Below are 20,730 nucleotides of genomic sequence, written 5' to 3'. Positions count from 1 at the left end.
AGCCGGGGAGAGCGGGGCTGAGGGGCTTCGCGGGGCGGTGAGGGTGTAGTGGGGCTCCTTGGGCGTGCGGGGTTATCTGCTCCCTCTGAAGCCTGTGTCCTGTGCGGAGGGGTCAAAGCCGACGTGGGGTGCGCTGAGGAGGCGGTGGGAGCCTTCGCCCGGCAGCTGGAGCGGCCTGCAGGGGTCTCGGAGGAGCTGGGTGACCCCCAGCCCATGGGACCGCTCCCTAGGGGAAAACAGCATCAAACCCTGCCCCTCATGGCAACAGGGTCTTCAACTGCGGGATGCTTGTGCTTATCTGCATCCTTCCTACCTTTATTTTTTTCTTTTTGATGAAAACAGCACACTTCCATGTCGGTGATCAGATATTTTATAGAGTTGGGAGCTACTCTTTGGGGATCCAAGTCAGCTTTTCCTGTTACGTGAGAGAAATCCTAGTTACAAAGATCCTCACCTTTACAAAGATTTCCTGCATTAAGCATTTTGTTTGTAATGAAGCTGCCCTGCATTGCAGTTCTACTCCTTGACAGTTCTGTGAGCAGTAGATTATTTAGCTTGCTCTAATGATCATAGCCCTGGGGTAGAGGGTGTGGTGGAAAGTCCAAGAGGGGAAGTTGATGCAGTAGCCAGTTTTCTGTTGGTTGCACAACTGGCCTGAGACAAAACTAAGACTTAATGTTCTTTCTGCTGTGCTGTTTGGGATTGCTCAGAGCTGTTGCACACTCATGTGAGCAAGGCCAGACCTGTGGGTTGTCCAATGCATCCGCTGGCTTGGAGAAGTTCTCCATTTCTTGCTGGTGGGAGCTGATTGCGTGATGAGCTTGGTGATGGTTCAGTAGCACGTGGACAGTCTCGTGTCCCTGAGGCTGGCTGGGTAGCCCTGCAAAGCTGGATGGGCTGTGAGGGTGTGCGGTGCCCTGCTGATGCCTCCTGCAGAAGGAGCTGCTGCAAATGCTGTTTGCATCAGGTAGCTGGAGAAGTGTAGGAAAATATGCTCTCAGTACTTCCTGTTCTGTATTTCATATGGCATGTTCTTTGGAAACAGGAAAGAATCGAAGGCTGAAGCAGGCGAAAGAAGAAGCACAGGCAGAGATCGAGCAGTACCGCCTGCAGAGGGAGAAGGAGTTCAAAGCCAAGGAAGCAGCGGTTTGTTTTCTAGATCATTCACTGTTACCTCCCCAGCCCCTTAGCCTTGCATTTGGGTTTGCTTACCCTGAGAGCGGCCCTCAGGGTGGAGTGTGTTGCTGGAGGAGTGCTCCCCAAACTGCCTTCCTCTGAGGTACAGCCACGTGTCATGGAAAAACCAGTGGACGTGAATCGGAACGTGATGTACTGCATCTCAACAGCCAGGACTATTGACTGGCAGTGAATTAGCTTAATGAGCTCATGTATTGGCTGATGGGTTTCAGCCTCCCCAAACCTGCTGTGTGTAGCAGTGTCAAAAAAGACCAGGCTCATTCCTCCCGTGACAAACTGGTTTCTGTGATGCTCTCGTGGTAGAGACTGCTCGCCTTGTAGATGCTGCTCTCTCGCTGAAGCAGTTGTAAGGCTTGTATTCTGCTTGGAAGTCTTGTCTGCAGTGCCCCAAGGGGTGTTTCCCTTTCCCTCTGAGCAAGAGGAGTTATTCCCTAAAGGCACAGAACCGAGGCCCTTTGCCAGCCGAGGTTGTTCCTTCTGCCTGTGTGCCCCTGTCAGTTTTGAAACCTTCAGAAAATGACCCAGCAACCCTCCCCTCTGTCCATCTTCTAGCTAGCACATTGCTATTTCTTCTGTTCTCCTGCATAACAGCCTTCATGTCAGTAGGTCAAGAATAATTTTTTACAATCACTTTTTAGCTTAGTTTGCTAAGCATATGATACCAGGCAATTCCAGGCTAGTAGAGTGGACTTCACTGCTTGTCAGCTGCTTCTGTTTTATTTATCCTTCTCCAAAGAGAGAGAATTTGAATTGGAGCCCCAGAGTGCTAGTCTCTTTCAGCATATTTTTTTTTCTGTGCATGTAACCCCCCCCTACTTATAATGTGAATTTCATCTCTCTGCCCTTGCTTATGGGGCAAGAAGGGCATTGTAAGCTGTGAGAGACTCCATGCTGTGCCTATCATGTGGTCCACAGTCCTGCTGGGAAGGCAGAGACTTTTATAAAGATTCTCCAAGGATAAAAGCAATGGGATGATGTGAAAACTAATCTAAATCATGGGTGTTATTTTTCCTACCCTATCTAGTACAGTATTGCCCAGGGGTTCCCAATTCAGTACAGCAAGATCTTTATTTCAGGCGTTTTTTAGAAGCCCATGCTCTAAATGGGTAGATAATGAATAAGAGAGGATAAAAGACATGGACTGTGGATAAAATACAAACTTGGGCAAGTTTAGTGGGAAATCTGAGTGGAGAATCTCATGATAATTTTTATTTATTTATTTTTAAAGTAGTTTAATCTTTGCTGAAGGAAGAACTAATGATTGAGATGCAGTGAGGCGGTCCAGAGTAACAAAATCCAGAGCTAGGTATAGTTTTTTGTTTTCAAACTACTCGCATGTAAGCTTTCTCTTTCCTTTGCTATCTGTAGGCACTTGGATCTCATGGCAGCTGCACCACTGAAGTTGAGAAGGAGACCCAGGAAAAGATGAGCGTCATCCAGCAGAACTTCCAGAAGAACCGTGACGTGGTCCTGTCCCAGCTGTTGTCACTGGTGTGTGACATCAAACCCGAAATCCATGTGAATTACCGCATCAACGGGTAGTAGTGGAAGAAGGAATGGGCATACTGGAAATGCTGGTAGTAATGTCCGGGCTTCAAGCGGAACGTACAGCTCTTAGCCATACCTTACCTGTTCTTCTTGTGAATGTGTTAAATTATTTCATTGAGTTGTAGGTCATCAGTATCTTGGTGGAGTTCTGTTAGTTCTGTTAGTTTCTCTCTTGACACGGATTCAGAGCTTATTCAAACATTAAATGGCCATGTCTCAAATCTGTGCTAAGTTATTAAATATATATTCAAGTTGGCACATTAATGCTCCCTTTTTATCTGGATAGTATTCAGTGAGAGGCTTTCCTCTGAGAAGTAGAACGGGGAGAGAGATGCTGGTCAGGTTAATGGAGAGCTTGTGTCAGTAATTGTTAGACCTCTGTAACTGTGTTCTTGATGACCAAAATGCATTTTTCAGTGTGTTGTTAACTTTTGTAGAGGGGTTAAACCTTGTAAGAAGAATTCTCTGGCTGTACAGTGCTTGATTGATAATTTTCAGGTGCTTGAGTTTCTCTGTATTGAATATTCTCTGTATATTCTGCTCTTAGCTTGAGTTACAAGTCTGGCACTATGACACTTGAAAGTAAAAACACTTATTTAACTCCCAAATCTCTAGTCAGTCTTGTTCCTGCTAACTTGCTCTGAGCATGCTGAAAGGTCTCACTGTGTTGCATGGGAGTCTGGGCTCTGAAAAATGAGTATCAAGGTAAAAGAAGGAATAAGAGGTACGGCAAATGTCCGAAGGTCGCAGCAGGTAAGGTAAAAACTCATTACAGAGCTCTTCCTCTTGGCTCCGGGCTGGTGCTTTATCTGCCAGATCATTCTGAAAACCTTCAGGAACAAATGTTCTAGTGACCATTAGGGGAAATGAGATGTTGCCCGTCCACTAGAATAGTTTGATAGCCAGGTGTTGTGCAGTAATTATCCTTCCTTTAGTCGAGTACTGGTCACTGCTTGTTTATACCAAGGTCATGCTGTATCCTGCAGCATCCTGCTGTCCCCAGGAACAGCGGGAAATAAGTGTCTCGGGGTCGTCTGTGCATTGCTTTCTAGCTCTTTAATCAAAAGTATGCACTAATACATCAAGAGGTTTAATATTTCAGTGATTTCTTCCTCTCTCACCAGCAGAATATTAAATGTAATTTTCCTTTTCTGTTGAGTTCAGTTTAAGGCTTTTTGCAGAAAAGAAACCTTGATCAGCACGTACCTCATCAGACTTAAGAGTCGTACAGTTGGGTATCTAAGCCAGAAACCTTACTGATGCTGTTCCTCAGAACATCCTGTATTTCCACAGACCCTCAGCGTAGCACTGGAAAACCTCTCAGACCTCTGGAGTTTGATTGTGATTGGGAGGGGGGGAAGCAGATGGATGAAAGTCATAAAGGAACAAGTGTCTGCCCGCAGTCACACTGGGCAATGAAAGAGTAGACTGTGGTGTCTCCCGTTGTAATGTTTTATGGTAGCGTACTGTAGGTCTGAAAGGATCTCTTTAGGAATTCAAGCTATTAAATGGGTTGTAAAATGAAAACAAAAGCCTGCAAAAGTCAAATGTGCCAGGCTGGGGAAAAAGCCAGGTCAGTACAAAGAGAACAGAATCAAAGCAGTTTTAATCAGTCTGCTCTAATGACTGGAGAGGTGCTATGGCCTCATAAAAGGTTGCAGCCATGCTAATTCTCGTCTGTCCTTTGGAGATGAAACATTTCTTCCTGTTGAGAACAGGTGCTCGGGCTCCAGCATGATACTCCTAATAGAAGTGCTCCTAGCTCCAGGCTGTAATTAGCAATTTCATCCCGTTTGTTCATCAGTAAAAGACTGCTGCTCCGTCCAGAAAAAACAGAGTGCTCGCCCCACTTTCTTGTGTTGGTTCTTAAGTTTTCCTTTGTTAATGAGGACTTTCTATCCTTACTCTCTAAAGTAATAAGAGACAGGAGAAAAGAACCCTTCCCAGATTATTTTCTCTTGGCAAAAGATGGCGTGAAGATGCTCCCTTTAGAACGTAGTGTTACAAGAATATAATTTTTCTGTAATATTTCCTGAAACTTAACTGCTTAGAATTACCAGACTCTCTTAAGTTTGCACAGAAGAGAGTATTTCTGATTACTGCTCTCCAGGAATGCTGGCTTTGTTTGCAGTGTAGATATTATACTTTAAATTGAGTTTCTCTCATCCTACACTGTGATGCTTGGGGAAAGGGTGACCTGCTATCTTCGTGCCTAAGCCAGGCTGTGCCAGAATAACACTGTGCAGGGGACAGTCCTGTTCTGACAGAGGTATGGTGGAGTTGGACAGGTGACTTCTTGCCTCTGAAATGTGATTTTCTAGACTTTCTGCAGCCAGTTTGATTAGTAAAAGTAAAAACTTACCCCAGCTGCTGGTACAAATCTGTCTGTGAATTCTCCCCGCTGTCGATCTGCCTCCATAACCCATCACAGATGTGGCCACATGTATATGAGCCATAGATTGCTCTTGTACCACAGACAGGGCCAGAAGCTGCTTTGGCCACATCCACTGCTGTCTGATTCCCTTCATTCGAGCTCTCATCCCATCTGACTGCCAGGATGCTCAAAGTCCTGGAGCTGCATGGAGGTAAGAAGTGGCCAGCGTTTGTGTCTCGTTTTGTTCATGTAGTGTCAAGTGAATGGTTTAGTGCTGTTGATTTCTCCCAGTTAAAACCACTTGCAAATAAACACTTTGCTGGGATTCACACAGACATATTGGGATTTACACTGTGCAGTTTGGCTCCAGGCACATCCAGACTCATCACCAATGATTTGGAGTTGATTTTTGTGGAATTTCTTTTCAGACGTTATCTATTTATTTATAGAGTTAATACTTTTTGCTTTTAAAATTCCATGGAGAAGGCATGTCATCTGTACAAGCACCAGATGGACAAATGGCTTATTAACACCAGAATATGAGTGTCATCTGGGCGGCTTGACATGCAGTCCGAGGTACAATTAGGACGGGCATTTGTGCTGCTCGAAGCCAGAGCTCCGTTTTTAAGGCACGGCTGTTGACAGAGCTCTCTCCTCATTCAGCTCGTGTGGTCAGTCTGAAGGTCAGCATCTCCTCATTGCTGCCTGTCTAAGCAAGGAGTTAAAGACCATCTAAAGAGCTCAGCCCTCCTCTGGAAGGGGAGGCAGAGGGGAAATTGAAGCCCCTGGTCAGGTCCAGCACCTCTGCTCTGTCTAATGAAGCTTGATCTTTAGTCAGTTCAGAGCCAGCATGGGTTTGATCCCCTATGCATTTGTGGCAGTTAAATCCAAAAACACAAGGGAAAGGTGTCCCTCTGTTTTCAGGGACCAAACACAGAAAGAAAGGAGGGAAATCACCCACAACGCTGTATCTGGAGCCCAGGGCTTTGAGAGAGCTTTCATTAGAGGAGAGCAGTTTTGACTGCAGTGCTTTATCAGCAGCTCCCCTGGCAGCCTAATTTGGGCCATTTCAGAACCATGAGAGAGAAAACCCCAGATGTTCCCAGTGCTGTGACTGCTGCTGAAAGCCAAGCCATTCACAGAGACAGGCTGCCTGCTAGATGGTAACATCAATGAATTGTTCAAGGTATTTCAGTATGTAAGTCTAAATTTGGCAGCCTTCAACTCCTCATTTTTCTGCTTTTGTGAGGTCCCTACACAATTTTTGGTGATCTTTAATGAAGTTGGAGCTGCTTTTTAATGCTAGACATAAGACTACCAAGCAGTCCCTCTCTCCTCCCTCTGTCCACAGCTTTGGGCTCCTGCTGTTTTCTCCTGCACTGGTGCCCCCCTGCCCCTGGGTCCAGCAGAATTACCTGGCAATAAGTAACCCCACAGAAAAGCCAGCAGGTTCTGGCCTGCGAGGCAGCTCATGGGAGATGGGCACAGCAAGATGGTGTGTCCCAGCAATAGCTGCATGTAGAGTAACAGCTCAGCCTTATAAAAGCACACCCTAGTTCTGACTGACCTAAATACTCGGTACTTTCACCATTTTGGTGTACCATTACACAGTCTCTTCTGTAGGTTGCAGATAACTTAGTAAAAAGAACAGTGTTGTTGTTCCTTCTCTCTGCCTGTGTGAAACCTGCTCATTTTTCCTTTTTGTCTCCTTTTCTGGTCTCTCTTTTCCTCATCTGGAATCTCCTTTTTACCCGATATCACTACTTCTCACATTAACGCATAATAAGAAAGGCAAGCCTAGAACCCACTCGTCCCAGCTGAGGCTTTGGTTTCAAAATATTAAAAGAAAAGACTCTCAAGAACCCTCAAGATCAATGTTTTGTTGAAAAAGGTCCCCAGACTAATGCAAGAAAGGAGCACAATGTAATCCTTCTTTGAGGGTGAAAGGAAAAAGCACTAATTTTATGCAGAAAAGATTTTATCTCGGACTGGCATAGGAATAGAAAATAAATAGGTATTAAATTACATTTGGCTGTCTCTAAATAATCTAATAAAGCATCTCCTGGATCAATAGCTGCATCGTTTTCCCAGGCACATAGCAAGCTTTCCCTCTTTTAATTTGAGACGCAAGAAAGAGGTTTTTGCATTACCATAATAAAAAGATTAATACTTTGAGTCTTCACGGGAAAAAGGCAGAAGTAGGGAAAAAGACAAGAATCACATTTTATGCCCTAAGCAAGTGTCATTTTTCATTTGAAACACGTAATTTAGAGATATTGTGAAATAAAGTTTTTATATTTAATGACTGTCAAATCTGTCAGCTTTCTTGAGCTGTTTGACAAAAAAAAAGAGTCCTTGAAAGAAGACTTTGTGTGCAGGAAGGGGAAGGGCAAGACAAGGCTTTCAACAACTTTGTTCTCCTAATTAAGGCTCACTGGGAAAAAAAAAAATTGGAACAGTTATCCACTGAAAATGCAGTTTCATCAAAAGCAAAGGAGATCTGCCGGTGCTGGCTGCCGCTTACTGCTGCAGCGTGCACAGCCACGAACAAGACTTGCATGGAGAAACTGCAACTGCGTGCAGAGCAATGCAAATAAAATCGGAATAACAGTGATGTGCTCTCAGCCTTTCAAGCATTGCAGAAAAGTGTATCAAATCATGTAATATATAGAGAACATATGGTTTTGAGGGTCAGAATAGGAAAAAGCAGACTGATGAGCATACGTGTCAGTATTTAAAGCAGGGGGACTTGATGTAGTGAAGAGTGATCTAAGAAATGATACTGGGAATGTGGTGGAGGATGAGGTTATCTCAGAGAACAGGAGGTATCAGTGCTGGGAAAGCACTTCAAATGCAGATTTTTATCCTGGAATCAGGCTCCCTGTAATATATTCATTAATGCAGCGTGATGGAATAGGCAGTACAGTTATAATATATGTCCAGGGCACCAAGCTGGGAGAAGATACAAGCAGTACAGAGGACTGAATTACAATTCAAAATGATTTTGATAAATGGGAGAAATGATCTGAAACCAATAGCATGAGACTCGCTGAAGAGAAGTGTAATGCTGAACCCAGAAAGGTGAAATCAACTACACAAAACCCAAGCAATGGATAACCAGCTGTACAGCACCGCAGAAATTGTGAAAATGAGGGTGAACAGCCGCAGACTCAATAGATGTTTTGGTTTTGACATGTATGGTGTATTGATACAAGTGTCCTGTGTAAGATGGAGGTGAGAAAGAGAGAGTTGTCACGCTCGTGAGTGTGGTGAGGGCTCCGTGTCCTGTTCCTGTTTGAAAGAGATGAAAATAAATGGCTCTTTGAATTGAAGGGCCTGGGGAGGTTTGGCAAATGAGGGTCAGAGCAGTGAGGAGGAGGTGGTAGGGTTTGAATTGAAGGGCCTGGGGAGGTTTGGCAACTGAGGCTCAGAGCAGTGAGGAGGAGGTGGTAGGTGATTATTTAGTCTAGAGACTCCATGACAGTGCAGAAGTCTTGAAATAAATTAGAGGTTGTTTCAAAGTGGACAAACATTTATTTTTTCACCAGATTCACTGAGGCTGGAAGAAGTACTCACCTTCATTTGAAATGGGAAAGATTTAGTTTAGAAGTGTGTTTTGCCAGGCAGGTTGAGAGGCTGCGAAGGCTCCACCATCACCAGCGCTGCAGTCCTGCTGTCCCCATGTCCTGGGGTTGTGGGGTTGGGTTTTGTCCCCCAGTGTCTGCTGGCCCTGGGAGCCAGTTTCATCGTGTTGGAAGGAACGGTGAGGTCTCATTTGGCACTGGGGTGAAAGTGTCCCTTAATGAGAAGGATACAGTGGGTGCTCATCATGTAATTATCAGAGTTAAGACCGGAAAGCAGGAAATAGACAAAGAGCAACTGAAGTGAGAGAGCGAGACTTTGCAAATAGCTTTGCTGTGGGTTTATGTTAAGTCAGGACTTGCTCCTTCATGGATACCAGTGAATAAAGCTCAAGACAAACGTGAAACTGCCTTACCTCTGATTTGTATAAAACAAATCCCCAAATCCCTGCTGGCTGGCACAAGCTGCATGTACAGCCGAGGTGATGCTTCCTGGAGCGGAGAAATCTGCGTTTTCATTCACTTTCAGTGCATTCATTCTCATCCCAATTTTCAGAAGAGCTTCGTTTTTGAACAGGGCTAGTTTCAGAGGGTACCAGAAGCATCTCCAGTCTGCGTTAGGATCCTGCCAGTGTCCTCTTTCTGTTTTACAGTCAAAGGGTTCCCTATTTCTTGTGAGCATTTGTCTCTCTCCAAATTCCTTTCTAGTTTACTGATTGACTTTGTAGTTGCTGTTAATTACAGTTCTCCCTGTTGGATCTAATAGGTTAAATTTCTACTGCTCAAGTCTTGTTAGGGCCATTAATAGGTTGGATAAGAATGTTACAAAAATGTCTTTGCATTTCAGATATAAAGGCATAGTGCAAATATGATAGCACCTTACTCTCCAGCTAGAATCTAAATGTGTTGTTTACTGAATATATTAATCATTGAATATTTTATAGACTATTCGCTGGGACCTGTGGCTACAGGATGCGTGCTTGGACTGAGAAGATACCTGGTAGGATCTCGCTTGCCTAAGAAAAGCATAAAAATTATGCTCCAAATAAGATAACACCTGCCAAAGGTTTCTGAAAACATGGTTTGATGACTGCTTTTGAAGTTGGGCTGGGAGACCTTGACTCCTTACACCCTGACCTGCAGATCCATCATCTCCTTTGAGTCAGAGCTGCAAGTTCAGGGAGGTGGTTGGGTGGAAAACTATCCCAGAAAACCAACTGGATAACCTTATCTTTGATTTTGGCTGGTTTAAGCTGCTGTGATGGCTCCTCCTCCATTCCTTAGACAGCTGTGAAACAGATGCTTTAAAAACCCTCGGAGGGAAAGTCTGTCAGTCTGAAAGTTTCTAAAAATTTAATAGTGTGTGACCCTTTTTACTGCTTCAGAGCAGCAAAACTGGGATTGCTTTGTGGAATTAGCTTTTTTTCTTTTTCTTTATTTTTTCCCCCAACACCCCTCCCAGATGAGTAGGATCTTTCCGCTTGTGCTGATGGGATGAGGTGTCGAAGCCAAGATCAGCCCATACACGCATGTCTTGCTAAACCGGTGATGCGCAGTATATGTACAGGTAATTATGAATGTTGCTTTCAAGTTTATTGCTCCCACAGAGTTTTGCCTTGGGTGATTTTTGCAGCGAGCTGACCGTGCTCTTTCGAAGCACTTCGGTCATCATAGGTTCCTTGTGTGGGTGAGAACAGGAGGAAAGGAAGCCAAAGCTTTTAACGAAGAGCACTTGCAAAAGAACCTGAAGCTTTGCATGGCCCTGTCTTGGGTGGAGATTTGAGCTGGGCCTTGAGCTACCGACAACAGCAGGAAGATTTATCTGATTTTTCTCAGTACCTGGATGACGTTAGTGTGAGAGTTGCCAGTTTCCAGTGTAACAAGATCCCATGCGGGTAAGCGGTTTTGAAGCCGGTCCTGTTCCCCATGCAGCCACGTGATGCCATGAACACATTGCTCAGCAATGTCCGGAGCGAGCAGGGTTGCAGAAATTCACCCCTCCAAGAGAAAAACAGTGTTTTCTCCAGGACATGTATGCAAGCACTGCAATGAAGCTTTTCTTTTTTTAACTATTCACTGAGATTAACAGCCACTAAAATACTTGATCGCTGTTCCTAGCCCCGGTGGATCCTCCAGCATTTGTTAAGTCATGAAACCCCGATTCCCAGGCTCTCTTCTCTCCTGTGGTGTCTCTCAGCATTATCTCTTCGCATGAAAGCGAATGACTTCCCCAGCACATGAAGCTGTCCCGGGGGCTCTCTCTGACCACGCATCTGAGCCCACTGCTTTTCTTCTGAGTGCAGCAGCGGGAGAGGAAACTCTGACCCGCCCTCCTTATCAGCGCAGCCTCCTGTTTTCAGGAGGCTTACATCCCCACCCTGTGCGTTATCCCTGTTTCTCTGTGCTTTACCACTAACTTTTGCTAAATATACAGTGACCCGTTCTCAGCCTTGAGGTCTTCGTTCACCTCTTCTGATTTCTCCAGCCCTATCGCTGATGCGTAGCTTTCACTGACACGTTCACGGCAACTGATCTGACGCAACCCTGGGATCTGTACTTCCTGAGTCCTGCCCGGCTGATCGAGGAGGAGGGGAGCAGCCTTCTGCCTGCACTGCCTCTCAGCTCTTCACGACCCTTAGGTTAGCTCCGGCTCTGGACCCTCACCCTGCAAAAGGTGAGGACAGCTCCTGTGATGGGATCTCCTCCCATGGGATCTCCTCTTGTTGCTGCGCCTGGTGAGGAAGCACTTTTGAAGAACTCTAGGGGGTTAAAACCACGTTTCTGAAACCAGCCCGGGGGAAAAGTCACATGCACAGGGGAAATTTTGCAAGTTGGTGCTTGCAGCTCAGGGTAAGGAGAGGGAGGGTGAGGGTGCAGGCTTTGTGCCTTGGGTGAGCTGTGCCAGGTTAGTTCGTGATTTTGGGAGATGCAGGGAAGAGAGCAACCTTCTCCAAACCGGCTCGGGCTGTGGGACCGAAGACCTCCACGCTGGGTGGTGGGACAGCACCTGGGCAGTGCAGAGCAGGACGTGGGAGATAAAGGACAGAGAGGAGGAGGAGGAGGGAGCTGAGCTGGCTCCCTAGGACCAGGAGGTGAGCTGGATCAGGTAAGCCTCTGCTGGCAGCACTGCAAATGAAGCAGAAGGACTTGCTGAACGTTTGTCTGCTGTTTAGCTAGGGCTTGGAGGTGTCCTACATGAAAGGTCCATAACCTGAAGGAGGCAAGTCACCAGAGAGATATTGGCATTGCATAAAGAGTAAGAAAGAATGTAGAGAGACACAGAGCCTCGGGAGGGCAGGAGATGAGTGGATGCCCCTCACGCTAGCACGGGAGGAGGCAGAGGAAGATTTGGGGGGATTGATCTCTAAAAGTGGGCACTCACTTTACAGTAAAAGGCAACAGAGCTCAATGAGCCTGTGCTGCACAGAGAGGTAAAAGCAAAGCTGCTTTGTCACAGCTGGGGAAGGCTGAGCTGCCCTGATCCTGCTGCACTCTTCGCTGTTGCTTCCTGGACACTGTCCTCCAGGGACTCAAAATTCTCAGTATCTAACCCAGAGAGCCTTGTTTCATCTCAAACTTAACACAACAGCAGCAGAGTAGTGGGTTTTAATTAGGTTTTCCTTCTGTGGTTTTTCACTCTCTGCTTTGCTGCTGTTTTGTGTGGCCTTTTCTGTCTTGTTTTTCGTTTTCCCTCTTGTTTGATGCTAACCTGATGGGACTGAAGGCGAAAGGGGAAAGGAGTGAGAAAATTCACTGTCTGAGTTCACCTTTCGGTGCTGGGGGATGTGCTCTGTAACATGTGCTGTGCGAGCACATTGCACTGGAGGGCCGTGCTCTACATACAGCAGGATTGCTCCTTGGGGAAGAGCAGGTGCTGTGCCCATCCCGTGTGTACACACACACTGCACGCCTCTTGTGTGACGGGTACCATGGTTTGATTCCTTTACATGCAAGTTTCCAGCCCTCTGCAGATTTTTTTCTGCCATCAGAAGAACCTTTTGTGGTGCTTCTCTCGCCTCAGTTTCCTTTCCGATGGTCCTGCAGCTGGTGACTCTCCTGCAGTGACAACCATCAGTCAAATAAAAAAGCAGTCTTCTCTGGAAGGAGAGTGGATGAGCTCTGTGAGGAACCCTTAAACCAAGAGACAGCAACAGGATCCTGGTGCAGAAATAAGACAGACCAGAGATTAAAAAGTAAATGATGGTTTTGGAGAGCCAGCGCAGATGCAGCTGAGCCACATGAGTGGAAGATAATAGAAAAGTAAACTTTGAAGTCTTCCAAGCATTTGCTTTCATAACCACCTGCTGTTCCTGGCAGCAGGTTAGAGACCTACGTCAGCAGCATTTGCCTGGAAAACCCGTGGGCAAGGTGCATGCTGTGAGGATGTGCCCTGCTGGCTTCTGGCACTGCCTGCAGTGGAGAGGAGAGGGGAAGGAAAGCAGAGACTCTCGAAGGCTTTACTGCTGCTGGGTGGGAGCTCCTGCTTGACTCTGCCTTCAGTGGGTGCGTTTTCTTAATTATCTGCACTGCTTCCTTCGTGTGGTGGGGAATTATCCACCGTGTCGGTCAGTGGGGTGAGTCGCTTCCAGGGAGGGGCATTTACACCAGCTCCTGTCATGCAAGTGACCGCTGAGGCAATAGCAAAAAGCCTGTTGGCTTCACAAGGAGACATCCTGCTTATTCCTTGACTAATTGTTTACAAAATATGAATATTTAAGGATTATTGGGATTATGTAGGGATAACTTTTCCACCTATTAACAAATAAAAAGGTAATTGCAGCAAAAGGTGAGCAGGTGCATACTGCACCCACTTAACACCTGCCTGGTGATAACATCCCCAGGGAGCAGGGTCCAAAGAGCAGGGCACATCCAAGTACAAGTCTGTGCTGTTACTCTTTATTTGCTGTCTCTGCAAGATCTGGGATTTTCTTTTCTTCTTCAGGGCTAGAAATGTCTCCTTCCTCGTGGAAAGCGGGATCTGGAGGAAGCCGTCAGTGGGAGTGTGAATGAGGACTTCACAGGCTGCTTCCTAGTGAGGAGAGCAAGCACCCGCCTGCTGCCTTGGGGCTCAGTCTGTGTTTCCTAGCAGTGGAAGATAAGGCAGATATACAAAGTGCCGAATTTCTGACTGTATGACATAGGTGCCTCTTCTTGAGGCACCTTCAGCATGGCCCATAAAAACCAAGTTGGTGGAATGGAGAAAAACGAGTCGCTTTCCCCTGTCCTCTACTCTAAGAGTGACTTAAAGGAAGACTCCCTGCAGTGGGTGGAAGGTAAGCAAGCAATTTGATGATGATGATGATATAGTGCCCTTAAGATAATAACAGAAGACAGATTTTTCAAAGATGCTCATTAACAGCATCTCAGTTACAGAAGTAACTAAACAATATAGACATTTCAGTATTTTTGGGCGGGGATTGAGACACTTGGACTTTTTTGGAAAGCCTGATATATAGGAATGAAGGAACACCCACCTATTAAAAACCAGGACCCTGAAAGCCCTCTTCTCTTGAAGTTCAAAAGTCAAGAAATCTTTGGGAAACTTGACCTGTGCTTTCTAAGTGACTCCATTCTCCAGTAACAATGTGCTCCCTCTCTGCAGCACTGCTCCCAAACCTGCCTGAGGTGCTGTGTAGAGGCAGAAGGCAGTGCTATGGGTGGCTGCTCTCAGCCAGACCTCCATGCACCATTCAGCAGGGTGCCCTTTTTGCTTGCTCGGTTCATGGCATCTCTTTGGTGTTCATTTTTTGCAGGGGCGAAGCGGCTCTTGTCACTCTAGCAGGCTCCAGCAGAGCTCAAGGAGCTGAGCCCCTCTGCAAATCTCGGGTATACTCAGCTTGGCACCCAACTTGCTAGACTTTGTGCCAAGGAACTTGGCCAAAGCCATGGAGGACAGGAGAGTCAAGCTCAAGGATGAGGCCATTTGCTTTTATTCTTGATTTATACTCACTGCCTCCACTGCACTGTGTCAGGAGGAGTTAAACCTCAGCAAGCGAACAGGACCTTGCTGTGCTTGAGGTTTCAGATGCATCTACTCTTCTCTTTTTGACTCGGTGTAGTCATGCCCTGTTGTCATGTAGTTGCCTCGTTTCACTTGACACCTCCTGTTCCTGAGCAGTGAAGAGATGAGGAGGATGGAGGACACAAGTGGGAGAGAAGGGAAAGGTGAGAACATACTGTGTTTCAGCCAGCACAACAGCCTGGGAGAGCTCTCAGCAGGCAGTGACAGGAGGAGCAGCCCCAGGGGAGACTTGGCTGACTCCAGATCTGCAAAGGGGAAGGAAAACTGTGTGAAACATTTCAGTGAAACAGGATCTTATCTGAACAAGCCACTTCCTTAGACCCGATCTCTTACTCTTGACATAGCACAGCTTGTGTAACCTCTAGATGAATGCCAGATAAGGTGCCTGGAGATGACAGCTCTCCTATGCTGCTCCAAAGCTGCTCTGCCCCAGCTCCGAGCAGCCTGCTCCTCAAATGTGGGACAGGCTGGCTTCACACCTAGGCTCCTGACTGCAACTTGCATCTTTAGATTACATCTCTGATCCTAGCACTTTAATTTGATTGCTCAAGCTTTTTCTTGGGATGTGAGTGGGGGAAGGTAGGCAGTGGGGAATGTCTCTAAGAGATAGATAGCCTTAGCAACACCGAGCAGCTTGAGCCCATTGTCCTTTCACTTGGAGATTAGTGAAGCAAGACATTACCCCCTGAGGATCACAGCATCATGTTATCTCTGCCTGCTCACTCCTGGAATGTGTTTGGGGTTTCCTCCCTTTTTGTGGGTTGTTTCTCTACAGAGGACATCAGGCTGCTTCCAAAGCTGCTTGTGTTATTCTTAGAAAACTCCAGGGGGGGATTCTGGATCCATTTAAAGCACATCAGGGTGGTCTGTTTTACACAGCCTTCCCTTTGCCACGTGCTCCTTAGCTGCTGAGAGATAAAACAGTGCCAGAGCGTGCTCATGTCTCCTTTGGGCTCTTACAGAACCCCTCAGTGGCCAGGTCTTCATGGTGCTCAGCATGGACAACAACTGCTCAGCCACCTCCTTTGACATGGAGCTTTGTGCAGAGAAACTCCAGTCTCTTGGGGTTCAGGTAAGCTCCTCACTTGTTATCTCCCCTGGGAATCCTGTAGAAGTGAATGCTACCTCATCAGCGTCATTTGCATTTGCACCCACATTACAGACAGCATTTATTTGGTTTTGTTTGTTTGTTTGTTTATTTTGTTTTGTTTTTGTTTGAGTCACTTGCTGCAACTCAACTTCAGTCTATTCCCCATGGACTGCAAGTCAACTGTAATGATCTTGGCTTAGACTTCCATGAAGAAACCCATTCAACGTAGGTTCTAGTGAACTGCTTGAAAGTCACTCTAATGAGATGGAGCATCCCTGGGACAATCTGTCTTGTCTTGTCCTTTGTCATAAAATGTTTTTTTCCTGTGACTTTCCTTGTACTCCACAGGGAGATATCACTCACTGCAAATGAGGCAAGAACACAAGTTTTTGGACTGTGACAGCTGTATGGATGAGATTGGAGGTGTGCTCTGTGGGAGGGTGCTCTGGGACACAGCTTTCAGTTGCAGTGCCCCATGATCATTGCCCAAGCTCACCCTGAAGGGATGAGGAGGCCAAAACTGCAGGGTGGCTGTAGTTTTCTGTTTGCTCCCTGAGCAGGTGGCAGCGGATCAGTGGAGAAGGTTGATCCAGGATGCTGTCCTGAAGCCTGAAGTGAGGCGATACATGTTCTACAACTCCAGAGCTTTCCAGATAGCCATTGCTGTGGTAAGGATGGTGGGGTCACTGTTGATATGCACTTGCTGAGATGCATCAAGATCTACACCTGGGGTTCTTGTGCCCAGAAAGGGAGAGAAGTTTGGGTGGGAAGGAGATATTGGTTTTCACACAGTCTAGTGAGCTCCTTTGGAAATCCCAGTTCATAGAGTTTCTGTAGGTGGAGGACAAGGCACCTTCACCAACCCCTCACTGGCAGTCCCACCAAAGTGGGCTGCCTTGGCTGGATAACCAGCGTGTGCTGAGGTAGTAGTACCTACATCAGACTTTTTTTAGCTTGATTTCAAAAATATGTCCATATTCTGGTCCTGATACTAATATAGACTGATGGACCAGTCAGCTTTGGTCACTGAGGTGACTGTCTTGTCTTGCTTGCCTTCTTCTGGTGAAAGAGGCTCCTCCAGAGGCCCCAGCTGTTAGCATCCACTGTAAGGCTGATACTTTGCAGTGTGCTGAGGTGTGAAAAAATCTGACTCCTTCATTTTAGTTGCATTTATTTTTTTGGATAGCCATTATACACATCATCTTCTCCTTTCACTGATATTGTAGGAATTGGTGCTCGGTGTGTTGAGGGTTTTGGTGCCTGTTTAGTGCAAATGAGTTATATTATTGCAAGATGATGCTGTGACACGCTGTGCTGTACACATCATATTTGCTTCTAGGCAGCCTCCTGCCCAAATGTGTGCTATCTGAAGTAAAGGCAGACATATTCAGTTTTGCCCGTCTTTATGCAAAGGCCAAGTCTGTCAGTCCTTAGCGCAGTCCTTGAGCCCAGAGTCAGTGTCCACCATTTGTTATTGTAATTGAGTAGTCTCTGCGCCACCTTGAGTGCTTTGACATAGGAGCTTTCTAAATACAGGGACTATTAGAAGCATTATCAGTATGCTTCAGTGAGTGCATTTCTTATCTAAATGGAAGAACTAGGTTGAAATCCTTCCTAGGTATGAATCATCATTAATAATTCACTCTTGGTCTTTGATGACTGGTAATTTTTTATAATATACTAGGGCTCACTCAGTCTTTCTAGTCCTTTCTTTCCACTGTTTATTATTGGAAGGAATTGTCCTTTTTCACTCTCTGAAAATCTCGTGTGACTTAATTTATGATAAGGTATTACCCTGGGAGAAGGGGCTGGTAGTTTCTTCTTTCCTTGACTTTTCTCACTTTCATAGTTTTGTGAATATGGGTTTTTACAGGTTTTCTACGTGTCTCTCTGGACAAACATGTATTCCACAGTCCAGCTGTGCTCCTTCGGACGCTACTGGGAGGCCAGTGTGCTGGTGACCCTGGCTGCCCTAGCAGTTACTGTAGTGGTGATACTGATTATCAACCGTCGCCAGAGGAAGGTAAGAGGAGGCACACAGAACACAGGGTGCAGGACTCCGTCCTACCAAAGTGCTGGGACCAAGGTCACCTCCTAGGTGCAAAGAACATAATTATCCATGGAGGAAGGAGTATCTTCACAGCAGATTCAGCAGGTTCAAGCAAGGGATGTTTCACAGCCAAGTTAGGTGCTGTAATGCCTAAAACATAGGAATTGGAGCCCAACTGCTGTTGCTGGAGATAAAGCCACCCTTGCAGAGTGTGGTTCATGCTCCCACAGCTGGTGGGAAGCCACTGGGGCTCACCAGCAGAGTCAGCTTCTGCTGGTGGCACTTGCAGTCTCAGCTGTGCACAGCCATTAATAGCATCATTTGCTTGTGTCACTGTGGTGCTCTGGAGTCGTGGTCCAGGCTCCACCACACCTGCCTTGCAACAAGTCCAGATCAAAAACACAGCTCATAACCCACAGAACTGCAACAAAACTATAAAACTGAGGTAGACTGGGCAGTAGAAGGAAATGGGGAGATGGTGTTACCATGAGAGGCAACCAGCCTGCAGCATCCACTGCTTGGTTGTTGTCAACTTTTGTTTGTAGGAATCACAAGAGTATGGCTATTTCAAAGGAATGATCTGAAGATTATTGGAAGGCCTTGATTCAAAATCCAGAGGGATCTTTGCACTGATTTTAGTGGGTTTTGGAGTAAGCCTTTAAGGACAGCTGTGCAATGATTCTTCCAAGGGAAGACCTGGCAAACGTGTGGATGCTCAGAGGTTCAGGAAAGGAGTTCTTTACCTGGGAACTGCTGGGGGGTGGAAGAGAGGACATGATGCTGGAAGTCAATTCTGCCTCAGACATCTTGTCTGTAAGAGAAATAATCCTTAGTGAGATTTGTGGCTGGACAGGCATCTGCTAGCGGTGGCCAGGCCAATACTGATGGCTGGTGACAATCCTGCCCTGACTGCAGGTTGCTGTTGTCACTGTTTTCCTTTCAGAGGTGTGGTATTTGGGGTTATCCAGCTGCACTTTGTAGCCATAGGCTAGCCCAACTTTTGCTGTAGAGCGTGTTAGTTTTTCTTGCATTCTTTAACAGATAAATATGAATACAGATGTGAGGCTGGCAGCTGTCAATGAAATCTTTATCAAGCACAGTTTAATTCTGGGGATTACAGATGTCCTGGATGGGCCACACAACATCCTACAAGTATCCTTTCTGTAGACAATTGTTTGTATCTCTGCTGGGTAGCTGATGATCTGGAGGTATTTACTGATGTTATGATCCATGAGGATGTCCTCCAGAGGCTGGGATTTCTAAGATTTGTATTTTTCTCCTGTTGGCTGGCATGAATAATTGGGTATTTTTTCTTCTTCTGTAAATGGGGATTGAGAGATGCCCAAAAGCAATTGGAAATAATGAGGAAATAAAGACTGAGGTAGGATTAGTCCTTTGGGCAGACAATTATTCCTGCAAGTGTATTATACTTACATGATAGTGATGATTCTTATTATTAGCAGAATGACAATGATGTTCTTATGGAGAAAAAAAAAACAAAACCACAGAGAAAACCCTGGGCTCATTTGCTGCTTCTCAGATACCTTTTCTGGACTAGACAAAGATTTAGGGGAAAGAAGAGAGTTTTAAGACAGCATGGAAATATTAAAGGAAGGAGAGAGAGATGGCATCCCAGCTTTGCTGGTGGACCTCACACCTCCCCCTATATTTGGAGAGGCATGAAATAAAAATGGAGAGGAAAATGCGGCTGAAACACGAGGTCAGGGAAGGACAGGGAATACCACAGGAGGGCTGGCAGGGGTGAAGTCATGCAGAAAGAGGAGGAAACACTCAAGAACCAGAATTGTGCGTTTGATCAGACCACCATAGTTGTACACATCAGTAAGTGAGGACTAATCCAATGAGCTTTTGCCTCTACCTACGTGTCCCAAAACTGCCCAGGAGCAGGAATTAATCCAAGGATTTATGCTTTTTCTGTCTGCTCCAGCGTCAGATCCGTTTTAACCCTCTAGCTTTTGTGCTGTTCCTGAATCTCCTTGATGATGGCAGCTTGAGGAGATACACGAGGGCAGACCTTTGGCTGCCTTCAGGGGGCTGCTGCTCCCAAAGCTGGCAGGACTCACAACCCTGACATGTTGCTCTTGGTAGACTCTTCCCAAACAAAGCCTCTGTCCTGAAGACAAGCACCAAGTACAGTATATTTTGTAGAAAATAAATGGAATGAATCCCTAGAAACAAAGGAAAGAAAGCAGGAAGAAATTTAGAGGAACTAAGCCAAGGTGACCCACCCATTTATTTAGATGTAACATCACTGAGATGAGTGATGGACAATGGCCCTGGGTTATCCCAGCTTTCACCCTCTAGGGTGCAGGAGGTGTGCAAGGAGGACTGGCTGCCCCCTGGAGCTATGTCCCCCTTTGCTGCCACCCCTCGTTTCTTCCGCTTTACCTTGAGGTTTTGCCTTAGCCCAGACCCTCTTGGCTTTAAATTAACCCTGTGATGTGCTATTTGGTTCTTGACCGTATCCTGAGCATCCCATGGGCACCACCTGCCTTTGCTCCACTTCCTGCAAGATCCAGTACCACCATCTGCATGGAGGCAGAGGGTTGCAGAGGGGGAAGTGTGAAAAGATCCCTTCCTTAACCCTGCCTATCCCAGCTGTGGTTCGTGCACTTCCGCCCGGAGCGCTGCCTCCAGTCCTTGTCAGCCCACATCACGGACCTGCAGAGGACACGGCAGGTAGGTGACAGTGGGCACAGCCTGAGCCTATGCAGTGACATGTGTAGGTCCACCCCTACACCCCAGCTTTTGTGCATGGAGGTGGGCAAGGAGAACTGAGTGTCCTTCTGGGCATCCCCTGCTGTGAACTGGGAGCTGGACAGACTGGGAGGTGGGTAAACTGCATCT

General features: G+C 46.3%; 2 protein-coding genes across 2 annotated transcripts in view; both read left to right on the top strand.

Moving 5' to 3' along the window:
* Positions 1-1,023: 1,023 nt before the first annotated feature.
* Positions 1,024-2,920, top strand: ATP6V1G1 (ATPase, H+ transporting, lysosomal 13kDa, V1 subunit G1). The gene is made up of 2 exons (XM_010180163.1): positions 1,024-1,146; positions 2,566-2,920. The coding sequence occupies exons 1-2, from the start codon at positions 1,024-1,026 to the stop codon at positions 2,737-2,739; spliced, it is 297 nt and encodes a 98-aa protein (XP_010178465.1). The 3' UTR covers positions 2,740-2,920.
* Positions 2,921-13,867: 10,947 nt separating this feature from the next.
* Positions 13,868-20,730, top strand: part of LOC104537381 (chromosome unknown open reading frame, human C9orf91) — an 8,670-nt gene continuing 1,807 nt past the window's right edge. Inside the window, exons 1-6 of the mRNA XM_010180274.1 lie at positions 13,868-13,973; positions 15,685-15,794; positions 16,373-16,480; positions 17,686-17,835; positions 18,904-19,014; positions 20,482-20,566. Of these exons, the coding sequence (XP_010178576.1) occupies positions 13,868-13,973; positions 15,685-15,794; positions 16,373-16,480; positions 17,686-17,835; positions 18,904-19,014; positions 20,482-20,566 (670 nt within the window). The remainder of the gene's footprint in view (positions 13,974-15,684; positions 15,795-16,372; positions 16,481-17,685; positions 17,836-18,903; positions 19,015-20,481; positions 20,567-20,730) is intronic.

This window comes from Mesitornis unicolor, unplaced genomic scaffold, assembly GCF_000695765.1.
Source record: "Mesitornis unicolor isolate BGI_N332 unplaced genomic scaffold, ASM69576v1 scaffold4540, whole genome shotgun sequence".
Lineage (NCBI taxonomy): Eukaryota > Metazoa > Chordata > Aves > Mesitornithiformes > Mesitornithidae > Mesitornis > Mesitornis unicolor.
Note: the sequence above shows the minus strand (reverse complement) of the source record. Positions and strands in the feature narration are given on the sequence as shown.